This window comes from Rhipicephalus sanguineus, chromosome 7 (assembly GCF_013339695.2).
Source record: "Rhipicephalus sanguineus isolate Rsan-2018 chromosome 7, BIME_Rsan_1.4, whole genome shotgun sequence".
In the NCBI taxonomy this organism is placed as follows: Eukaryota; Metazoa; Arthropoda; class Arachnida; order Ixodida; family Ixodidae; genus Rhipicephalus; species Rhipicephalus sanguineus.
This window is the reverse complement of record NC_051182.1, coordinates 108086599-108104425: the sequence shown is the minus strand read 5'-3', so window position 1 is coordinate 108104425 and position 17827 is coordinate 108086599. Positions and strand designations below refer to the sequence as shown.

At 43.5% G+C, this 17827-nt stretch overlaps 1 protein-coding gene across 1 annotated transcript in view; it reads left to right on the top strand.

Annotated features, from left to right (window-relative positions):
- LOC119399733 (uncharacterized) overlaps window positions 1-15329 on the top strand; it is a 47094-nt gene extending 31765 nt beyond the window's left edge. Inside the window, exons 12-14 of the mRNA XM_037666571.2 lie at window positions 2775-2883; window positions 6011-6052; window positions 8299-15329. Of these exons, the coding sequence (XP_037522499.1) occupies window positions 2775-2883; window positions 6011-6052; window positions 8299-8528 (381 nt within the window). The 3' untranslated portion in view covers window positions 8529-15329. The remainder of the gene's footprint in view (window positions 1-2774; window positions 2884-6010; window positions 6053-8298) is intronic.
- The last annotated feature ends 2498 nt before the right edge of the window (window positions 15330-17827 follow it).

Sequence of the window (17827 nt, the reverse complement as noted above, 5' to 3'; positions counted from 1 at the left end):
ATAGCTTTGATGGAAGAAGTTGTTTGCATAATAATTAGATGGCACAACATTATGTTAGGCAATTTTTCAAAATATGGGCCTTTTTTACCAGCTCACGTCAGCCAGGTTGGCCGTAATGTATTCACTCAAAGGCTTGCAGTCACTCAGATCTTGCTCTCCCAAAGTTGGCCACCAAAAATTATGTCCATTTTCTTAAAGTAATCATCGCAACCTCAAATATTGCTGCACCGGTAGTCATTGGCACATTTCCATGATTGTTCCTACCAACTTTAATTGACATAAAATGTCAGAAGAATCACTTGATTTAACTGTTTAGCTAATCAGTCTAGAGCTTGTTTTCCACATTAAGGGGGGAAGCGGGTCTTTGAGACCGAAAATCAGAAAAAAAATCGAATTTTTGAAAATGTTTTATTTGGATTCTGCCGCTACTGATGCATAACCTCGCCAAGTTTCATGCGTCTTAGATCAGTATTTTAGCCCTGAGAGCATTTTATGTGCCGTCAGCGAGCTAAATTTTTAGCGATGAACGCGTAAAAAACGGGCTTATTCAGCGCCGCGCTGTTGCCGTTCTACGTTACCTACGGCAGCCATCTTGGTCGCATTCGAAAGAGCCGCGCTTTTTCTTGAATATCCCGCCGCCCTTGTTTCCGTCCACTCAGAATTCACGTAGAAAATCCGCGCCAAAAAAAGGTCCCTCCGCGTGAGCCTATTGGCACAGTGAGCCCACGTGACTAAATAACGCCTTCCGATTCGTCGGGCCTCCCGCGCTGTCTGCTACAGTGCACGCAAAGCGGCAAGTTGATGTCGCCGTCGTATAACTGTGTTGTTCTCGTCGATTTACGTCCGTAAAGTTCCAACCCGCGCAAGCTGGCAAGAAACTGGAGCAGGCGTTTTTATCATCCTCAACAGACTGCACATTGCGGCGGCTTACTGGCACGGCGCCAAGTGAGCTAGACGAAGTGCGCCGCAGCCGCCGGGAGTGAATTAGGCCTACGCTCTCGGCCGCGTTTTGGAACTTTGATCGTGGCGAAGCCGTATCGAAAGTTGCGCAGCGCTCATAAATTCGAAAAAAAGAAAGAAGCGAGATCACGGCTCGGGTGCATCAGAAGCGCATCCAGCGGAGGACGGCGTGGTGGCGGAACGCGATTCATCGGTCGAAATGCCGACTTCACCTGTGTCGGCGGCCGAAGCGTGGTAGAAGGATCGACACGACGTTCTTGACTAGCACCGATCGTGCGCAACAGCAGAAAAAGACTGAAGATAAGATCTCCGGCTTATCGGCAACTTCCGCTAGCGAGCGCAAGCTGCGCACGCTCGCAACAGCGTGCGAGGGCTCTGACCCGTCGGCGGCTAACTACGGCATCGTCGACTTCTCCGCAATCAACAAACTGCTTGAAATGACATGCACTGGGGCCGTTTCGATTGGAAAATGTGATGGGCTACTCTCCTGGTGTCTTCTAAGGCATTTATTTGCAAAGTAAAGCATTTTTACTTGTGTAGCGCTCCTTGAAGATACAGAGTTTTGTTTTTTGCTTTTTTCTCAGTTTCAATTTTTTGGCCACCTTTCATTCTTTTAGCGAGCGTTTCTCTGCTTTGGTACACTCGATTTTGATCATTTTTGTATTACTGAAAAGCTGGATGTTTAGTGAGTGCAACAAAGTGTCATATGTTACTATAGAAAAGCGTAAGTTTTTACAAGAGAGAAAATAACAAAAATACATTTTCTCGGTAATCGAATGGCGGATTTTGAAGCTTCATAACTTTTGTTGTAGGAAAGCTAGAACCATGAAATTTGCTTTTTGCACTCTTTGATAACTGTAGAATGCAATGACATTTAATTCAGCAGGATCCGAGTAGCCAATTTATTAAAAAAGTGATTAAACGAAATGTTAATGAATGATTAATTAAAAAAATTGTCGTAAGGGCTACATAAAAACTGAGTTCATATTTGATATTTACACATGTAAATACATGATCACCGAAGTTTTCATTATCCTAACTTAAATAAAAAGATGCTTCATGTCAAAGTGCCTCTTCCCCCCTTAAGAAACTTTACAGGCTTTAGTTTTTTCGAACCTGCATTCTTACCGTAAAGGAAAGTGCTGTTGGGAAGCAGCGTGTTCATTTACTTACTTCAAAGTACCCTTATGGTGAAATAGCATTGCGGAGAGTATGGGAAATTTTTCAATAGGAAATGAAGCTGAAGCCAGAGGGAAGGGTTAACATAAATTGTAGTACAGAATTAGAAAATAATACATGAAGTAAGGTATCAATAGGCACCAATGAAAATTTGTTTAAAATGGCTCAGAAATGCACAGACACCTTACTACATCCTATTAAAAAATAGTGTTCTTATCATGGTATGTTATCTAGTACTTTCACACAAGCGAGTCATGATTTGCAATCTTGTGAATTTACACGGGAAGGTGATTCCACTCGTTGGAGATGTATGTGGCAGATAACAATTTGGAAATCTGTTCTCTTATTATGCAGTGGCCGGCGTGTTAAAATCGATTTTCTGACACTGTGTTTTTAAATTTTTTCAGTGTAGCTCCTAGAACTTTCAAACGTAAAGTCTTCTCCACGTAATTTTCCCATCAACAGCTTTGCATCAGCTTTCAGCAGAAAGCTATAGTGCAAGCCTTATGCAAATACACATTTGTACGGCGTGCACTAGCAAAGTTCATTTGCATGCACCTCGTTGTGGAATGTTTTGAGTGTACTGCTGCAGTAAGAAATTGTTCGTCTTGCACATCTTCTACCTCTGCATGCAGAAGCACCAACTTGTGCTGAACACCCAAGAAGAGCAGTACTTCATTGTAGACTTCACGAACAAGACGGTGGACATCATGGCACGGCTTACCGTGCAGCAGCTCTGCTTTGGTGAGTGTTCGGCCAGCATTTGCATACATTGCACGGAACTTCTGGGTGAGACATTTGTCGCTTCCTTGAACGTACTTTTCAACAGGTGCTGTTGTGATAAGAGCAGCGACAATGTAGAACTTGGACAACAACGAAAAAAACTATAATTAATCCTTCTCTCATAGGAATCAGTCATAACGGGAAAGTGAAGCGTATTTGTCATAGTAGTAGTTCAGCTTTGTTAGACATTATTAAATACAATTCGCACAGTGTGTGTTGATGTCAAGACTTCATGGTAGCCTTTGACATGGATGCACCTATGTTCACGCCTAGTGCCGCATCTCTCCCATCCCAAGGTTTATACTGTTGATTGTGAAAAAATATGTTGCAATGTGGGCTTAGTGCAGTGCACCAACTAGCCCAGCAACATGTTATACTAATACAGTGAACTCCCGTTAAGACAAACTCGGTTAAGACGAATTCTCGCTTATACCGAACAACACAGGACCATTTATTTGGTTTCCCATAGACTCAGTGCAAAAAAAATTCGCGTAAGACGAACCGCCCAACTGTACTCTTCTGTTAAGACGAACTTTCGCGGTGATCGACAACGCTAGCGATTCTGAGAAACGAACACTGCAGTCTTGGTAGGGCATTCAGGCGACCGAGAAAAAGCAAAACAGATGAAAAAAAAAAAGCGCTTCCTGGAGCAGATTCAAGCAAATCGCGACGCGGAGGGCGTGAGATAAACGAAGAGACCGGTCAGCGGATAAAGCCAGTATACCCTTTCACCCCCTGCCTGTGCGTGGGGCAGGTGTGGGCTTTATCAGCAAAGAAAGCAACAAAAAGAGTGGGGGATTTACAACTTGGACCCCCAAGCCATTGCGTCCTTTTGTATCCCCCCCCCTTGGTTTCCCAGCTGGAGTACAAAGGAGAACAGAAGAACACAAGAGCTTGGGGCCCTTCCACCGTGGTCAGAGGGGCAAACGCAAGTGGGGAAAAAAAAGCGACAACAGGAACAAAAATGGTCTGTGCATTACAACCGAGTACGAAACCGAAACCACGATTGCGGCGCACTCCCGTCAAAGGGTCAGGTGCATTGTCATCGCCATCACACAATGGCGGCCGAGCACATTTATTTTGTGGTCAATTCGCCATAGAGTTAATATACTGACTCTAGAGGAAAAGCTCCCCATAGGGCCCATGCATTGAAAACTATAACCGCATGGGTTCCGCCATGATGGAACAAAATGATTGTTGCCAGCGTTGCCAGACCCTGGGACGCTCGCTTTATTTGACGGTAGTAATCAGTTTTAATCTACCAACCTAAGCCAGCTACGCGCTGTTCAGAGAACATCAGCTGTGTTTTGATGCTTGAAGCCGTGTGTTAGTGTACGGTTGTCTGTGCAGCTGGTCCGGTTGATAACAGTTAAAATTTCCACCTGTTTGTGCATGGTTTTTACTAGGCACTCCCTACCAAAGTTTCTCCGTTCGCTGGCACAAAGGTCACTCGACAGATTCGACGCTCGAAGCAAAGTCCGTAGGCCGTGGTCGCGCGCTGATTCGACTTGCAATGGCGAGACAGCTGTATCCGCGTTCTTTTTCAGCTCATTGCTGCCGTACTTCAGCGCAGAGAGCCGTAAAGCAGAAAAATGTCGATTGCAGCATGCAGCGGCGAATGTGAGTGAGACAGCTCCCGAAAGCTTCAATCGAAACTAAAGTTACACGGCCCACGAAGCTTTATCGCCGTTAAAAAGTATTAAAAAAATCGGTTGCGACTAGTTCGTACATAACTTTCAGGGCTTGTCTCATCTCTTCATTGCCGTCCGTCCTGGTTTGCACTGATGCACTGAAGTTTCCAGCTCGAAAGAAAAAAAGTGCTGTCACATGAAGTCGAGTGGTATGCGGCGACAGAAAACGCACACAACGGGACACTATGACAACTACGAGATACACGTCGCGAACGAAGTTTCAGGGGCTTTAACACGACACGCAAACCGGCGCAATCGGCCGCAAGCACACACTCGCGTACTCGTGAGTGTTGATATGGTGGTGCCATCTAGTTAACCAGCCTGCAAACGCTCCTTTCCGCGCGCAGTAAATTGCATAAATAGCCGTCGTATCCTTTCGTAGAAGTATTCAAAATAAACACAAAACAATATCCGCAAGTTTTTAATGGTGCAGATGCTTCTTTAGGATTGATATGTGATGGCAAGAATGACAACGTTCCAAGATGTCAGCGTTCTTGTGGTTATAGGTCTCGCGGCCCAGCTTTTCCTCTAGAGTCAGTACTATATTAACTCTATGCAATTCGCGTTGGTTTGCGTCCACCTGTGCGCGTTGTATCTGTTCCCAGTAAAGTGCAAATTGTGATGAGCCACTTTGATTATGGAAGCGCATGACAAAGGACGGCTTTTTGCACAGTGAATATAGCTGTGTCGTGTCTTTTTCGTGTGCGCGAGACTTGTAACCGTGAGTAGCGCGATGGGATATCTTCAGCTGCACGTCGATTAGGAAAAGTTACTACGGGCCGAAAACGGGAAAATATCTGGACCTCGAAGAAAACCTTGCAGACTTTCTTAGGCAACTCAGCGTATAATGACTTTGCCAAGGCAACAACACGCAACCGAGGCGTATCCAGGAGTGATCTTAGAGCCAGCAAAACAGGCTCACAGAAGAAAAGGAACTGCCAGGACAATAAATTTTACATTCTTTAAAGAAAAATTGTGCTTGTCTTTTAATTTTTTTTCTAATCGTGAACATAGGAGCGTGTTACAGTTTTATCATGTAAATGTGGTAGCACATATCTTCATGAGCATTTTTATTTTTGAACACGCGAAATCGGGTGCTCGTAAGATTCGTCTAAATACTCTGCTTGAAGGCATAGTTTTTCTCTAGATGAGCCAAATAAAGGATTTTCCTTGTCTTTTTGCCCCCATTGTAAGTCTACTCCATTCAGTGTTTTCAAGTAACATTTGGATGCACTTGGCATATTAGCATGTCTCTTTTTGAGGGCACTTCTGATAAGCCGAACTCCTGATAAGACGAACAGATGACTGCGGTCCCATCGAGTTCGTCTTAAAGGGAGTCTACTGTATACTGTGGATAGCGCCACTGCTGTTAAGTTGGCTCTACCAATTTTTTGCAGGCACCAAGTGCGCTCCAGACATTTTCTCAACAAAGGAGAACGGTGAGCTTTGCATTCTGATCCAATGAGAGTCTGGTCCTTGCAGTTGTCACATGTTTTTGGAGTGATAATGTGCTCCAGAGTCAGTTTAGTTTAGCAGTCGGTGGCCTTTAGGCACATTGTTAGTGTTGAGGACATCTTATTGCATTGAGGTTCATTTGAAGACGTTTCTTGAGATTTCGTGAAAGCAAACCATAATCTGTGCAGTTAGAGACGAGATGGTACATTCAGAAGAAGGCTAAAGCATACAGCTTTTGCGACAATGAAAATTGAACCAACTGTCTTGTATATGATCTCGCATCATGTCTTACATAGTACCATACCTGCCAAGTCTCCCGGATTACCCGGGAGACTCCCGGATTTTGAACGTTTCTCCCGGTTGTACGGGTCATAGGAAAATCTCCCGGAAATCCAGTTTTGCCCCGCGCGTCCAGTGCATTGTGCGCCCCATGCGTCACGGTGACGCGAGGTGGGACGTTTCGCGTACAGATGCGCTACACGCAATTTAAAAATTGATCCTAAATGTGTTATAGGTTATATTAGCCGTTAATATTTCGTAGATGATGTGTTTGTGTACACAAAAATCTATCCCACAAGTTATCTCGCCTTCAAAATTTTGTGCCACTACTGCTTTAAGTGGAGAGCCCAGCACTTAAAAGGGTAGCCGTTACCGATGTCTGTCAAGATAGCGTGTTCGCCAGCGCTCGCGACCGTCCCCGTCTCAACGGCGCCCCTTATGGTCCCTTGCCCGACGAAATAACTGGTAAGCAAGCGACGACAGGCCTCGCACGCGGAGCGATGTTATCGCATGTGCCCTTCGCGCGACGGTGACGGCCAGGTCGTTTCATCTCTGCTTCAACCGCGTTCGTCCCTAGCGCTAGCGCGCATTTACTCGCACGTGAAACAGACGATGCGTAAGCGATGTTATCGGTTTGGACTCTGTACAGATCAGCGGCGACCGCAAAATCCCGCTGACAGTGTCCATATAATTGCTATCGCAGTACCCCACTCGCCCCCCCCCCCCCCGCGGTCGGCATACTTCATACCCCCCCCCCCTTCGCCGTTGAGTAGATCTCCCGGATTCCGTTTCTCCAAACTTGGCAGGTATGTAGTACTGAGCAAGTAGGTATGAGGCACTTCCCAATATATCAGACAGAAGAAAAAGCACAGAAACAAAGCAAAAAAAAACTGGGGCTCTGCATTATTTAGGAGAAACACACCAAGCAGTTTGTGTTACCACTTTATGATGGTGTCATCATTGGATGGTGTTTGCATCACACCGTTTGACGCTGAGAACTATAGAGCAGCATGTTAACGCAACGTTACGTGTCAAGACCCTGCGAGAACGTTGCGTATTTCATCACATATCACTAGTCACTGCGTGAATGGTGCTAGTTTTTTTTTTTTTTCACGCGAGTGTGCGTCACATCACTTTACTTTTTCGTCAGCCCTGTTAGCGCTGTGTTTTATTCACTACTACCATAAAGTATGACCAGCTAGTCCAATTCACAGCCATCATTAACATTGTCTGGACATAATATGTAATGTCGTTTTTGAACCAGATCAAGGTGGAGAAAGACGGAAAGATGAAATGTTCCATTGTTCAGTCCATGCTCACTTTGATTTGTTGCAAAATTTATGTTATGGGTCACTGACACCAGCTAGCCGAAAGCCACATCCTACTAGTGCGATATATAACCTTCAGCAGCAATGTGTGCAACTGTACGCATCAACTACGGAGGCGCGTAACGTACCGCATGTTTCTTGAAGTGGCTTGAAACGCAGTGTGCACATTTATACACTCTTCCTGAGTGGACAACTAGCGCTCATTTACCTTCATTGTGACGCATACTGCTGCAGAGAATTACTTTGCTGGAGACACAACTATGTTCGATGATCGTTCGACAAACCGCGCTGCAGGACCAACGTCAAGAGCATTATTTTTCTTTGCTCAAAACGAGCACAGCCAAAAAACAAACTGGGCATGCATTGTGAGCCTTACATTTGATTCTTTTTATGCAAAAATAAAACCTGACTGATTGCAGAATAATTAGATATTTAGTTACACGCTAATTACCACTAATTACTGAAACTCGCACAACACATTACCTTATTTTGTTTCCTGGGATGCAATATCGAGTGCTTTGGATTTATGTGGCATGAATTGGACGTATTTTCAAACAGTTCGTCATAATTCATGCCTGAAGGGGTTGTGATTCACTGGTAGGCTCTATGCCCATGTCGTGCAGTGGCCATGCAGGTGCTGCAACACCGGCCTGGCAGCTACTACCTGTCGCTCGCCACCACCTCGGCGAACCGGCGCTCGAATGCCAGTGTGCCCCACGACACGGTCGTCAAGGTGGCTCTGCTCAGCCACCAGCATCCACCACCAACACCGCAGCAAATGAAGCTGTCACCGGGCTCGGCCGATGCAGCGGCAGCTCTGCTCATGCATGACAAGCACTGTTGCCAGCCCTGACGAGCAATTCCCTCTGTTCTTGGGAGGCCAACACATCCTGATCACGCTTTGTGATGGCACCGCGTCGGGCACCCACAGGCCTGACGGAGGAGACATTTTTTTTCCCTCGCAATTCGACAGGGACACGACTATGCTTCTGCACTCGGTGTAAAAAGAAAGAACTATAGAGGCAAGCTGGTCTTAGCCTCGTGCCCTTCAAAGACCTCTTTAGTCATTTTGTATCCAAAGATATGCTTCAAGGTTATGGTCACGAATTTCATTTTTAGCTGATCATGTTACATTTCTGATGAGACGGGAATGTGAAAGTGTTTGCTTAGACTATGACGAACGTTTAAGGAGCCTGAGGTGGACAAAATTAATTTATAGCCTTCGGCTTTTTTTTTTTTTTTTTCGTAGTCTAGGTTCACTTCGGGACATTGTGGGAAAGAAATAAACGGAGATGAAGGAATATATTGTGCGTGACAAAATTGGTAAGCCAACTCCTCGTGAAGCTATTCCCTTTGCTTTTTTCTTTTAAAATGTTGGATAAACACATGGCCTTCTTGTCTGCGTAACTATGCTGTCGGGTAGCTCTAGCATCACACCACTTCTTGCATCTCCCATGCTGATGCACAACTATCGCAAGTATTTACAGTGCCGCTTGTGCTACCTGGGGCAGCCAGATTGCAAGACACCGAAAATCATGCAGAGAAAAAACCATGGGACATGAGAGAATCGAGCGTGCCCACAGCCGTAGAGTTTCCTACAATATTTACTCGTGGGAACTGTGCTGGTGCAATCATTCAGCCAGAATTGGAATGATGGGAAGGTAATAGGTAGTCCTGGTGCTTGCGTCTTCTAACCCACTTGTGGCTTTGTTTATTGTTGTGTTTTGGCTTTTGTTTCAGATCAAAGATTTGGCTCCTTGTGAACCTCTTGAGCTGATTTGAATGTTCAGCCTAAAAGGGTGAAGGTGGCGGAGGGGAACTCTTGGAACTTTCGTTGTTCTACTAAGTGGCTGCAGGCAACATGGAGCCACACAGCCGAAAGAATGAAGCTTCGGCAACTTCATCTATACCTGTCATTCCCATGCTGGCTGAAGTGCCATGTGTGGCAGCTCCCATAGAAACTAAAACCAGATTTCCGTCAAGTGTGCTATAATGACGCTCTATGGCTGCAGCAGCCGTTCGGCTGCTTGACAAGCAGTGCGTTGGGCTTCAACAGATGACAAGCACTAATGCATGCTGCGCACTCTGACATGACAATCTGTAGCCATCTTGTGCTATGCTCCCCCCTGCTTTGTTTTTTCATCCTTGTTGGGAACATTTGAAACCTTTTGTGCAAGCTTTTGCTCTGGGCTTTGATGCAATGCCTAGAGGAGTGTCTTCTCGAGCACGGAATGGTAGATTTGAGTTCGCATCAGCTATGGCGTGTGCTCATATGGCTGTCGCGCTATTCCTCCCAAGAGGTGGGGAAGTGCCGATGTTGCTGATGTTTCATTGATTGGAACTGAAACAAAACCAAATGGCTTATCTTGATTTCACTCCCGACCAAAATACCACTGTTATTACAGTATAATTCTAGTTAAAAATGTTTTAATTTTTTGTTTCCGTTTATTTCCAACACACTCTCTGGAGCAGTGAGCTTGCTCATTATTTTAAAGCAACACCAATAGATTAGGTGTAGCCAAATTTACCAAAGGCCGCCTAAGTTTAGGTGTTGTGGTTCTCTATTGTGAAATTGTAATCTCTCTTCACGAGCTGAGCACACTAGCCTCTCTGAGAAGCCCTTCTTGAATTTGTGCTCAAGTGAGAAGCCATGAGGGCCCCTCTCGGCTGGTTGGGAAATTTTTGCTGGAAATCAATCAGCCAGTCTTGGTGTCAGGGAACAAACTTTTGTAAAATTTGTGCCCCGTGAAAGCTCTAGTCAAGGGCAGCTGCATTTGCAGCCGTGCAATAGGTCCTTGTGGCAGGCATTCAGTATGGTGTATTTCCTCGGATATTAGTTTATAGCAACAAGACAAAGCTAACAAAGTCTTTCTCGAATGAAATGCGTCTGGATTGTCAACGATTTCAAAATGTTGCACTTTATTGCTTGCAATTTTAATCATAAAGTGTTTCAGATAAGTGTGTGGGGCCCTCCAGAACTCCTTTGGTTGTCAGATGGGTATCATATGACTGCCTCAGGCTCCATTCATCACATGGCTTACCACCCTCTGTTCTGCTGAGTAGTATTTTTATGCTGGGCTTGTGAAAAGTCAGCTGGGATATCTCTACGCACCCACCAACCTGGTACATGCATCGACGCCTACATTGAGTGACAAGAAATTAGGGCAATCATTTTATGTTAGCTGAAACCCATTCTTAGTCAGTCATTTGGCGTGGCAACATGTATTGTCCTCTGGCAATTTGTTGAAGGAAACATTAGTACTGGCACCTCGGCAGTAGAATACCTGAACTGCATCCTTGCATCTACTTTTCATTGCCTTGCACCACCAGCCACATTCCTAGGAGGACTAGATGAGATATGCCCATGTATTTACTATACTCTATACAATAAGGAGCACTTGGCACTTTTTCTGCACGTTCTTTGTGTTGTCTTTTGTCGGAGTCTTTGACAGTCGTTGTGCGATTCTATTACGGTGAACACTGGTCATTCAAATGCATCAACTATTTCAACCACATTCTCAAATCGTAAAGGAGTACTGACACAAAAATATTGCATCTTGTTTTTTCTGTTGCTATATGTAGCTAATAGTCCACTTATGTCTGGAAACCTTGTTTGCTCAGGCATGCAAAGGTTTATTGTTTCAAGACGTCTTTATACCGCCCAGTCACAGTTTTGATTTCAGAAACTGGCGAAAGAGGTGGGACCCAGTGGGGTTTGTTGGTAAACGTAGCTGGCATCGTGAGCACCCAAAACAGTGACGTTTTCGACATGCACCGGCATCGCTTGAACGTGTGCAGTGCGTTCACAACTGAGCAAGAGAACACATGAAGGGAGCATGGCAGTCGAACACAAACTTGTGACATAGCTGGTTGTTGGTCGTGCTTAAACTCTAAACAAGCTGTTGTCGATGCCGCAAGGTGCTCAGTTTTACGTGCGACTTTGTGGCACTCGCTTTAAGATTGATTTTCAATATATTCTAAGCCATATTTTCTGTTGATATATTGTAGATGACGTTTCTCTCTGCACAAATCTATCTCTCATCTTAACTCCCCTTCAAAATTTTGTGTCATGTCTCTTTCGAGCTGACCCCAGAGTTCTGTTTCTGATTTTTGTGAAAGTTGCACAGATTCTTTTATACACGTTGATGATACTCGGAGCAACCTTTTTGGGGTGGATTCAGTAGCACCCTTGTGACATTGGCGCAGACATGCTTTAAACTCGTGTTAGTTCAGATGACATGTTATGAAACACCTGGAAACAAACTGGTATGGAAAACATTACAAATGTCATTATAACAGCATTTTATTGCACTGGAAATGTGTTCCCAACGACTAGCTGGTATTGCAAACATTGAAGAGGTCATTGAAATGGCTGTTTATTTCACTGTAACTGTGTTACTTACATACAAGAGGTGCAAGCTCGAATGATCAAAACACTGACAGAGTTTGCCTTACATGTAGACATTGGCACACGCTTTTTTGAGCAAACGACCACCTCGCCCCTCTTAGGGCACTCTACACCCACAGCATATTCAGAGTAAAAGACTTCATTATGCATTTCTTTGTACAAATGCGCGTTTTTTGCATGCCAAGTAGAATCTCTTCATGTTACTTCTTGTAGTTTCTCGATTTCTACAAGATTGCCGTATTTATTTGCTATTCACAAGATCTGATGCGAGCAGACATGTTTGTTTCAATATTTATGAACGCTTGGAAGCTTAGTGCAATCTATGTTCATTTTTCTGTATATTGTGATTGTCGCATCTTTGCTTTTGCATATTACTATACTTTTAAAGTTTCTATTGTCGCATCTGTTTGTTTTGCTTTTATGTTGCCAATGGCATTGGAGCAACGCCTTTAACCGAAGAAAGGCAAGTGAAAGTTATATTTAGGATGGTTAATGTAATTGCCATTATGGTTATGATGATACTATAAGGTTTCCTAATGACTACCGTAAACTGTGACTAGCATATTTTGTGTTTAGGAGCAGCAATACTACATATTTTATATATCATTTTGTTAGATACGTGACAGTAATATTTTTGTCTTTCCACAGGGAAGAAATCGTGTGGCTTTGTGCAAGTGTCCAACTTTGAAGATTTTACCGATGTGTAGATTCAGTCTGCTTTTCAGAAGTGTGAAATCTGCATTTATACTGAATGTTTTCTGTTCTTTAGTAAAACAGCTTTTGGTTTGGTATGACAACTTCTACATCACAGCTTACCTAATCCAGCCAGTGGTCTTGTATTAACTTCTTTTAGTGGAAAGCTTCATGCAGAACGAAGTAATGATTTGGATTTCCATGTGACATTTTGACTGTTGAAAACGGTCGACAACAAAGCATTGTGAAAGTGAGAAGACATTACTGCTGCTTAAATACATGGGTGATATCGTGTTATGATTGGAAACACATTTGATATGTCATTAAAAGTACGTGTTTCGAAGTGACAAGATGCAGCTTCAAAACGCAAAATGTGTTGGACTTAGAGAAAAACTTTTGTAATCAAGGAATTTGGATGCACCTATGGCCAGATTGGTGCTACCTTTCTGTATATACAGAACTGACCACTTGTTATATGGAGAACGTAGTTCCAATGTATGTTTACATTGTATTGTGAGAAGAAAGAAACTGCAGCTTCATCACATTTATGTTTCCTGATGCTGCCTCCTCATAAGTTTATGAAATCTAGGAAGCTTTCGAATGCATTGTTTGGGTTTGTATAATTGGAGAGCAGTAGTGATAAATAGGCTGTTGATAATGATGAGATATATTGGCAAGATAACTGGTTGCGTCTTTCATCAGATGTCGAAACCCAAGCTAGTCAGCAGTTTTTATCATTTAATTTTGTGGACATATGCCGAGAATGATGAGACCACATGAGAAGCCGGATAACAATGTGTAAAATAAGAAGCTCGGAGAAACCATTATTAATTAGGAAAGGGCAGATTGTAAATTTGAGGTTCAAAGCAAATTTGAAGTGAATAGTGATTTGGTCAAATAATTTTGAATCGAATTGTATATATCCCATATTCTAAAGAAAAATTGGCGTTTTTTTTTCATGACTGAACTTAGTTGCACAATATTTTTAAGAGTTAGAACAAGGCTTGTGCGAATATCCCATTTTTAGTTCGAAGCAAAGTGGAAGCAATTTTCAATAGTAGCAAGATTTAAATAGCAGCAGGGTTCTAGTCATAAGCGGCAAAATATGTTGAGTTTTAAATTTGCTATACTTAACGCATATAAGCCTTTGTAACACGCTTTTAAGCAAAAGAGAGAAATAATAATAATCGAGGTGAAGGTAACATGTACACTAAACCTAGAAGTGTGGCTTCGCGGCAGTGTGGATTCCTCTGGATAGATGGTTTCATGGCATACCTGCCAATGCTGCAGTGAAACAACCTTTACAGGGAGGTTACATGCAATAAAATAAACGTGTATTCATTCGTTTCGAATACTTCGAAGATTCCAAAATTTCTAATTAGGGGCTGAAGCGAATTAGAATGCTGTAATACTCGTTTGAACATTCGAAGTGCTCGAATATTCGCCCATGGCTAATCACTGTCTCTTTGTATTGTTTCATAATGGCTGGTGTTTAGCGGAGCTTCTTGAGTGTTTCATTTCCATTCAAAGTCCTCGTGGAAAGACTTTGTTTCTCTTCTGTGTTTGTTCACTCTTCATGGTATCTCATTTGTATTTATGTCTGTGGGAATCTGATCTCTGTCCTCATTGTCTTTATTTACACATGTGCAGTGTTATCACGTGATAATGAATGTGTTTAAGAGTTTCGCCCGTTTTATACATGACTGGCACAATTGCTCTTGCAAACAAATGACCCACAATAGTGCGAGTTGTCTGCAGCTTGGGTATGGTGCCGGTATCATATTTGTATCTATACAGTGGGACACTGAAGCCTAGCTATACCTAAAAGACATGGGAGGGGGCGGAGGGCAAACAAACCTCCGCAGTATTTTTTTAGCGATACGGCCAATCTCTTGCGAGACCACAGCAGCAGGTGCATGTACTCAAGTACAGCACATATAAAGTCAGTCATACAAAACGAAAACAAATAGCCATGCATAGCAGTGCAATTCAGGAGAACTTGAAAGCCTAGACAGTGCTGTAATGTTTGGTAACGCAGAATAGTCGTTCAAATAACATCAAAACCTACATTTGTTGCGATTGAATGTGTAAAAAAATATTGCATGAAAGTACTACATCACTGACAGCCTAACAGCACACCACAGGTGCAATTGAATTGTACAAGGTATTTTCTTTTTTTTTTTTCGGTAATTGTACAATTTCGAAACACGAGAAAATGCAAGTGAAGACCCCTCACATATCAGTAACTAGTTAGTTTACATGTGGTTTAATAGGCCTTTTTATGTAAGGATACAAAGCTTTTACAATACAATGTACTATCCATGATTGCTTTGTGTAATTGTTTATATTCTTTTCGGTAATTGTACAATTTCGAAACACGAGAAAATGCAAGTGAAGACCCCTCACATATCAGTAACTAGTTAGTTTACATGTGATTTAATAGGCCTTTTTATGTAAGGATACAAAGCTTTTACAATACAATGTACTATCCGTGATTGCTTTGTGTAATTGTTTATATTCTCTGATTACTTGGGAAAAATAAAGCAGTTAAGTACTATTCTTCCGGTGGTTGGGAGTGCTTATGTGGCGTTGGTTAAAAAAGAAACTTTGGTGAAGCAGTTTTATCATTGGTATTTAGGCATTCAAACAGTCAGTTTACTTTTGCTGGTGTTTAGGTCGGGGGAAGGTGAGATTCTAGGGTGAAAATTTGCCCCTCCCCGTACTGGAGAACTCTGCACACACCTATGTCTGTGGCGAGACCCGCGCGCTCTCATTCAGCGATCTCTGTGGCGCCAAGAGTGCCAAAAGGGGCTTGAGTTTTCTTGTAGGGACAAGAGTGTTCATCCCGTTTTCACACTCTCGCGCCACGACAAGCTCATCTTCATAATCAATGCTTGAAACCTGAGCAAAAGCCCTCGTAGCACACTGTTGCTGTCATATTGCTGCCATGTTATCGTCTAACGTCTGGTGAATGTTAATGTCCTCCTGGAATCACGTTGGAACAATGTTGCCGATAGCCATTGTTACCACGTTGAAGAGACGTTGAGCCACATAAAAGAACTGAATACTGGGCAAGTTGGAAATCCATACTGGAAATGAAAGGCGCAGAAAAAACGAGGAGTAAACGACATGGCGCGAATCTAACAACTAACTGAATTTAATAGCAGAAAAAAAATTCGGCAGATCCCACGTACCGTGGGAGTCGATGTTATGCGAAGCATGCGTCGGGAAGGTGACTGTGGCGTAATTTTTGTTACTGAGTGAAACGTTACAAAGTGACGCTAGAGGTTCGTATAAATTTTATACGCACACATATATGAAGAGCCGCATATGTGTTATATAACCAGTTGTTTACAATTGGGTAACGCTGCCAGCGGCAATGTGGGTATTACCAACACCAGAAGTGGTAAGCTGATATATATGTATAGTGCTTATACTTGTCCCTTATGATGGAGACCTCAAGCACGTTTCACGAACCCGTGTGCATGTGTGGAAGAAGTTCTTGACAGTTCTTGAACAAGGTCATCACCGTGGTCAGCGAGCACCAGCAGCTGGTCATGACTTGTTATTGGATTCGGTCGTGATCGCGGTGATGAGGGGTCCATGTGTAGTGAAGTATGAGGTATAGTACAGCTGTTCGAAATCGTGGATGCCTCGGTCATTTCGTCGATAAATTGTCTGTCGCTAGAGCCAGCGACATGTCGGAACCTGAAGTCACCGTTCTTGTTGGGGAGGTATAGGCCGTCGAGGCTGGTAGGCCTGGAGAGTGCTAGGTAGACCAACCTCAGTGGATGCCGCTTGTCGTATTCGTAGACTATCTGGGCGTATGTGGCCTACGTAGCCTAGTCTACAAAGCGGCTGTCAGTCAATATGACATCATCCTCGGTCAGCATGAGGCCATCGCCCAGCCTCGTAAGAAATGAAGATGACACTGCGTCGTTCTGGCAGACTAAGTGCACTTTACGGTGCGATGATGCGAATATGATTCGTAACTTTCGTTGATGTATTCCTCCGGGGTCGAGTATTGCTTCAATATAGCTTGCTGAATCATAGGAATACAAATGTAATGTTCATTGGACTGCCATAAAAGCGGAACGAACACTGGAACCACAGACGTTAATCAGATATGACGCCTGTATCGTAGGAGTACACATCGTAGGAGTATAGTGTAGTGTTTATCGCTTTCTTGCAAAATTAGATAGCCAGCACCACAACCACAATTGACGTTGCACCGACATTACGCCTGCGTAGGCTGTTTTTCCAAACCATTTTATAGACTTGGCGTTGCTCTGTGGTAGAATACCTGATTGCCACGCCAAATGCTTGGGTTCGATTCCTGCTGGGATCCTAGTTTTCAATCTTTACATTTGTCGGGTCAACGCTGCCGATGTCGGTTTTTCTTAACGTTCTTGCATTTAAGTTACCAATGTCTGTTCTCGCCGTTCCTGGGTAGATTTAAACTGTCAATCACCTGTGGCGCATACCCGTACACCGCGGCCCATGGTAAACGGGTATGTGCCACACGTGTCTGGAGGAATGGGTTTGACGACGTACGCGACAGGATTTTCACGTTATTCATGTCATGACCCGACAGTCATATTCGCAAAATCCTCTTACCCTTCCATGCCAATTTTGGTCTACACCAGGTTAAGGAGGCGATCACGAGAGCACCCAGACGTAGGCGGCTAGATAGATAGATATATACGTAGATAGAAACGCTCAAAGTGCCAAAGTTTCGCTAAGAAATGCTTCGCATTTAAGAACAAATATATCTATATAAGCGTCGTATCAAACAATCAAAAAGGGACCTAAATTGTTGTGGCCAGGTATACAATCTCGGAATCGTGCAACGACACTGATGGCCTCTCAACACACGTGAATGAAGAATGCTTCGGTGATTTCTCGTGTTTTCCGGTCATGATGCCCGGATAAAATCTTGGTGTCCGACAGCAGTGGTCTGTACGCGCAGTCTCTGCCATGTAATCATAGATTCTCGGGCTTCGTTTTTTTAGATCGAAAGCATCTTATGCTCGGGGCAGAGTCCGTTCTGC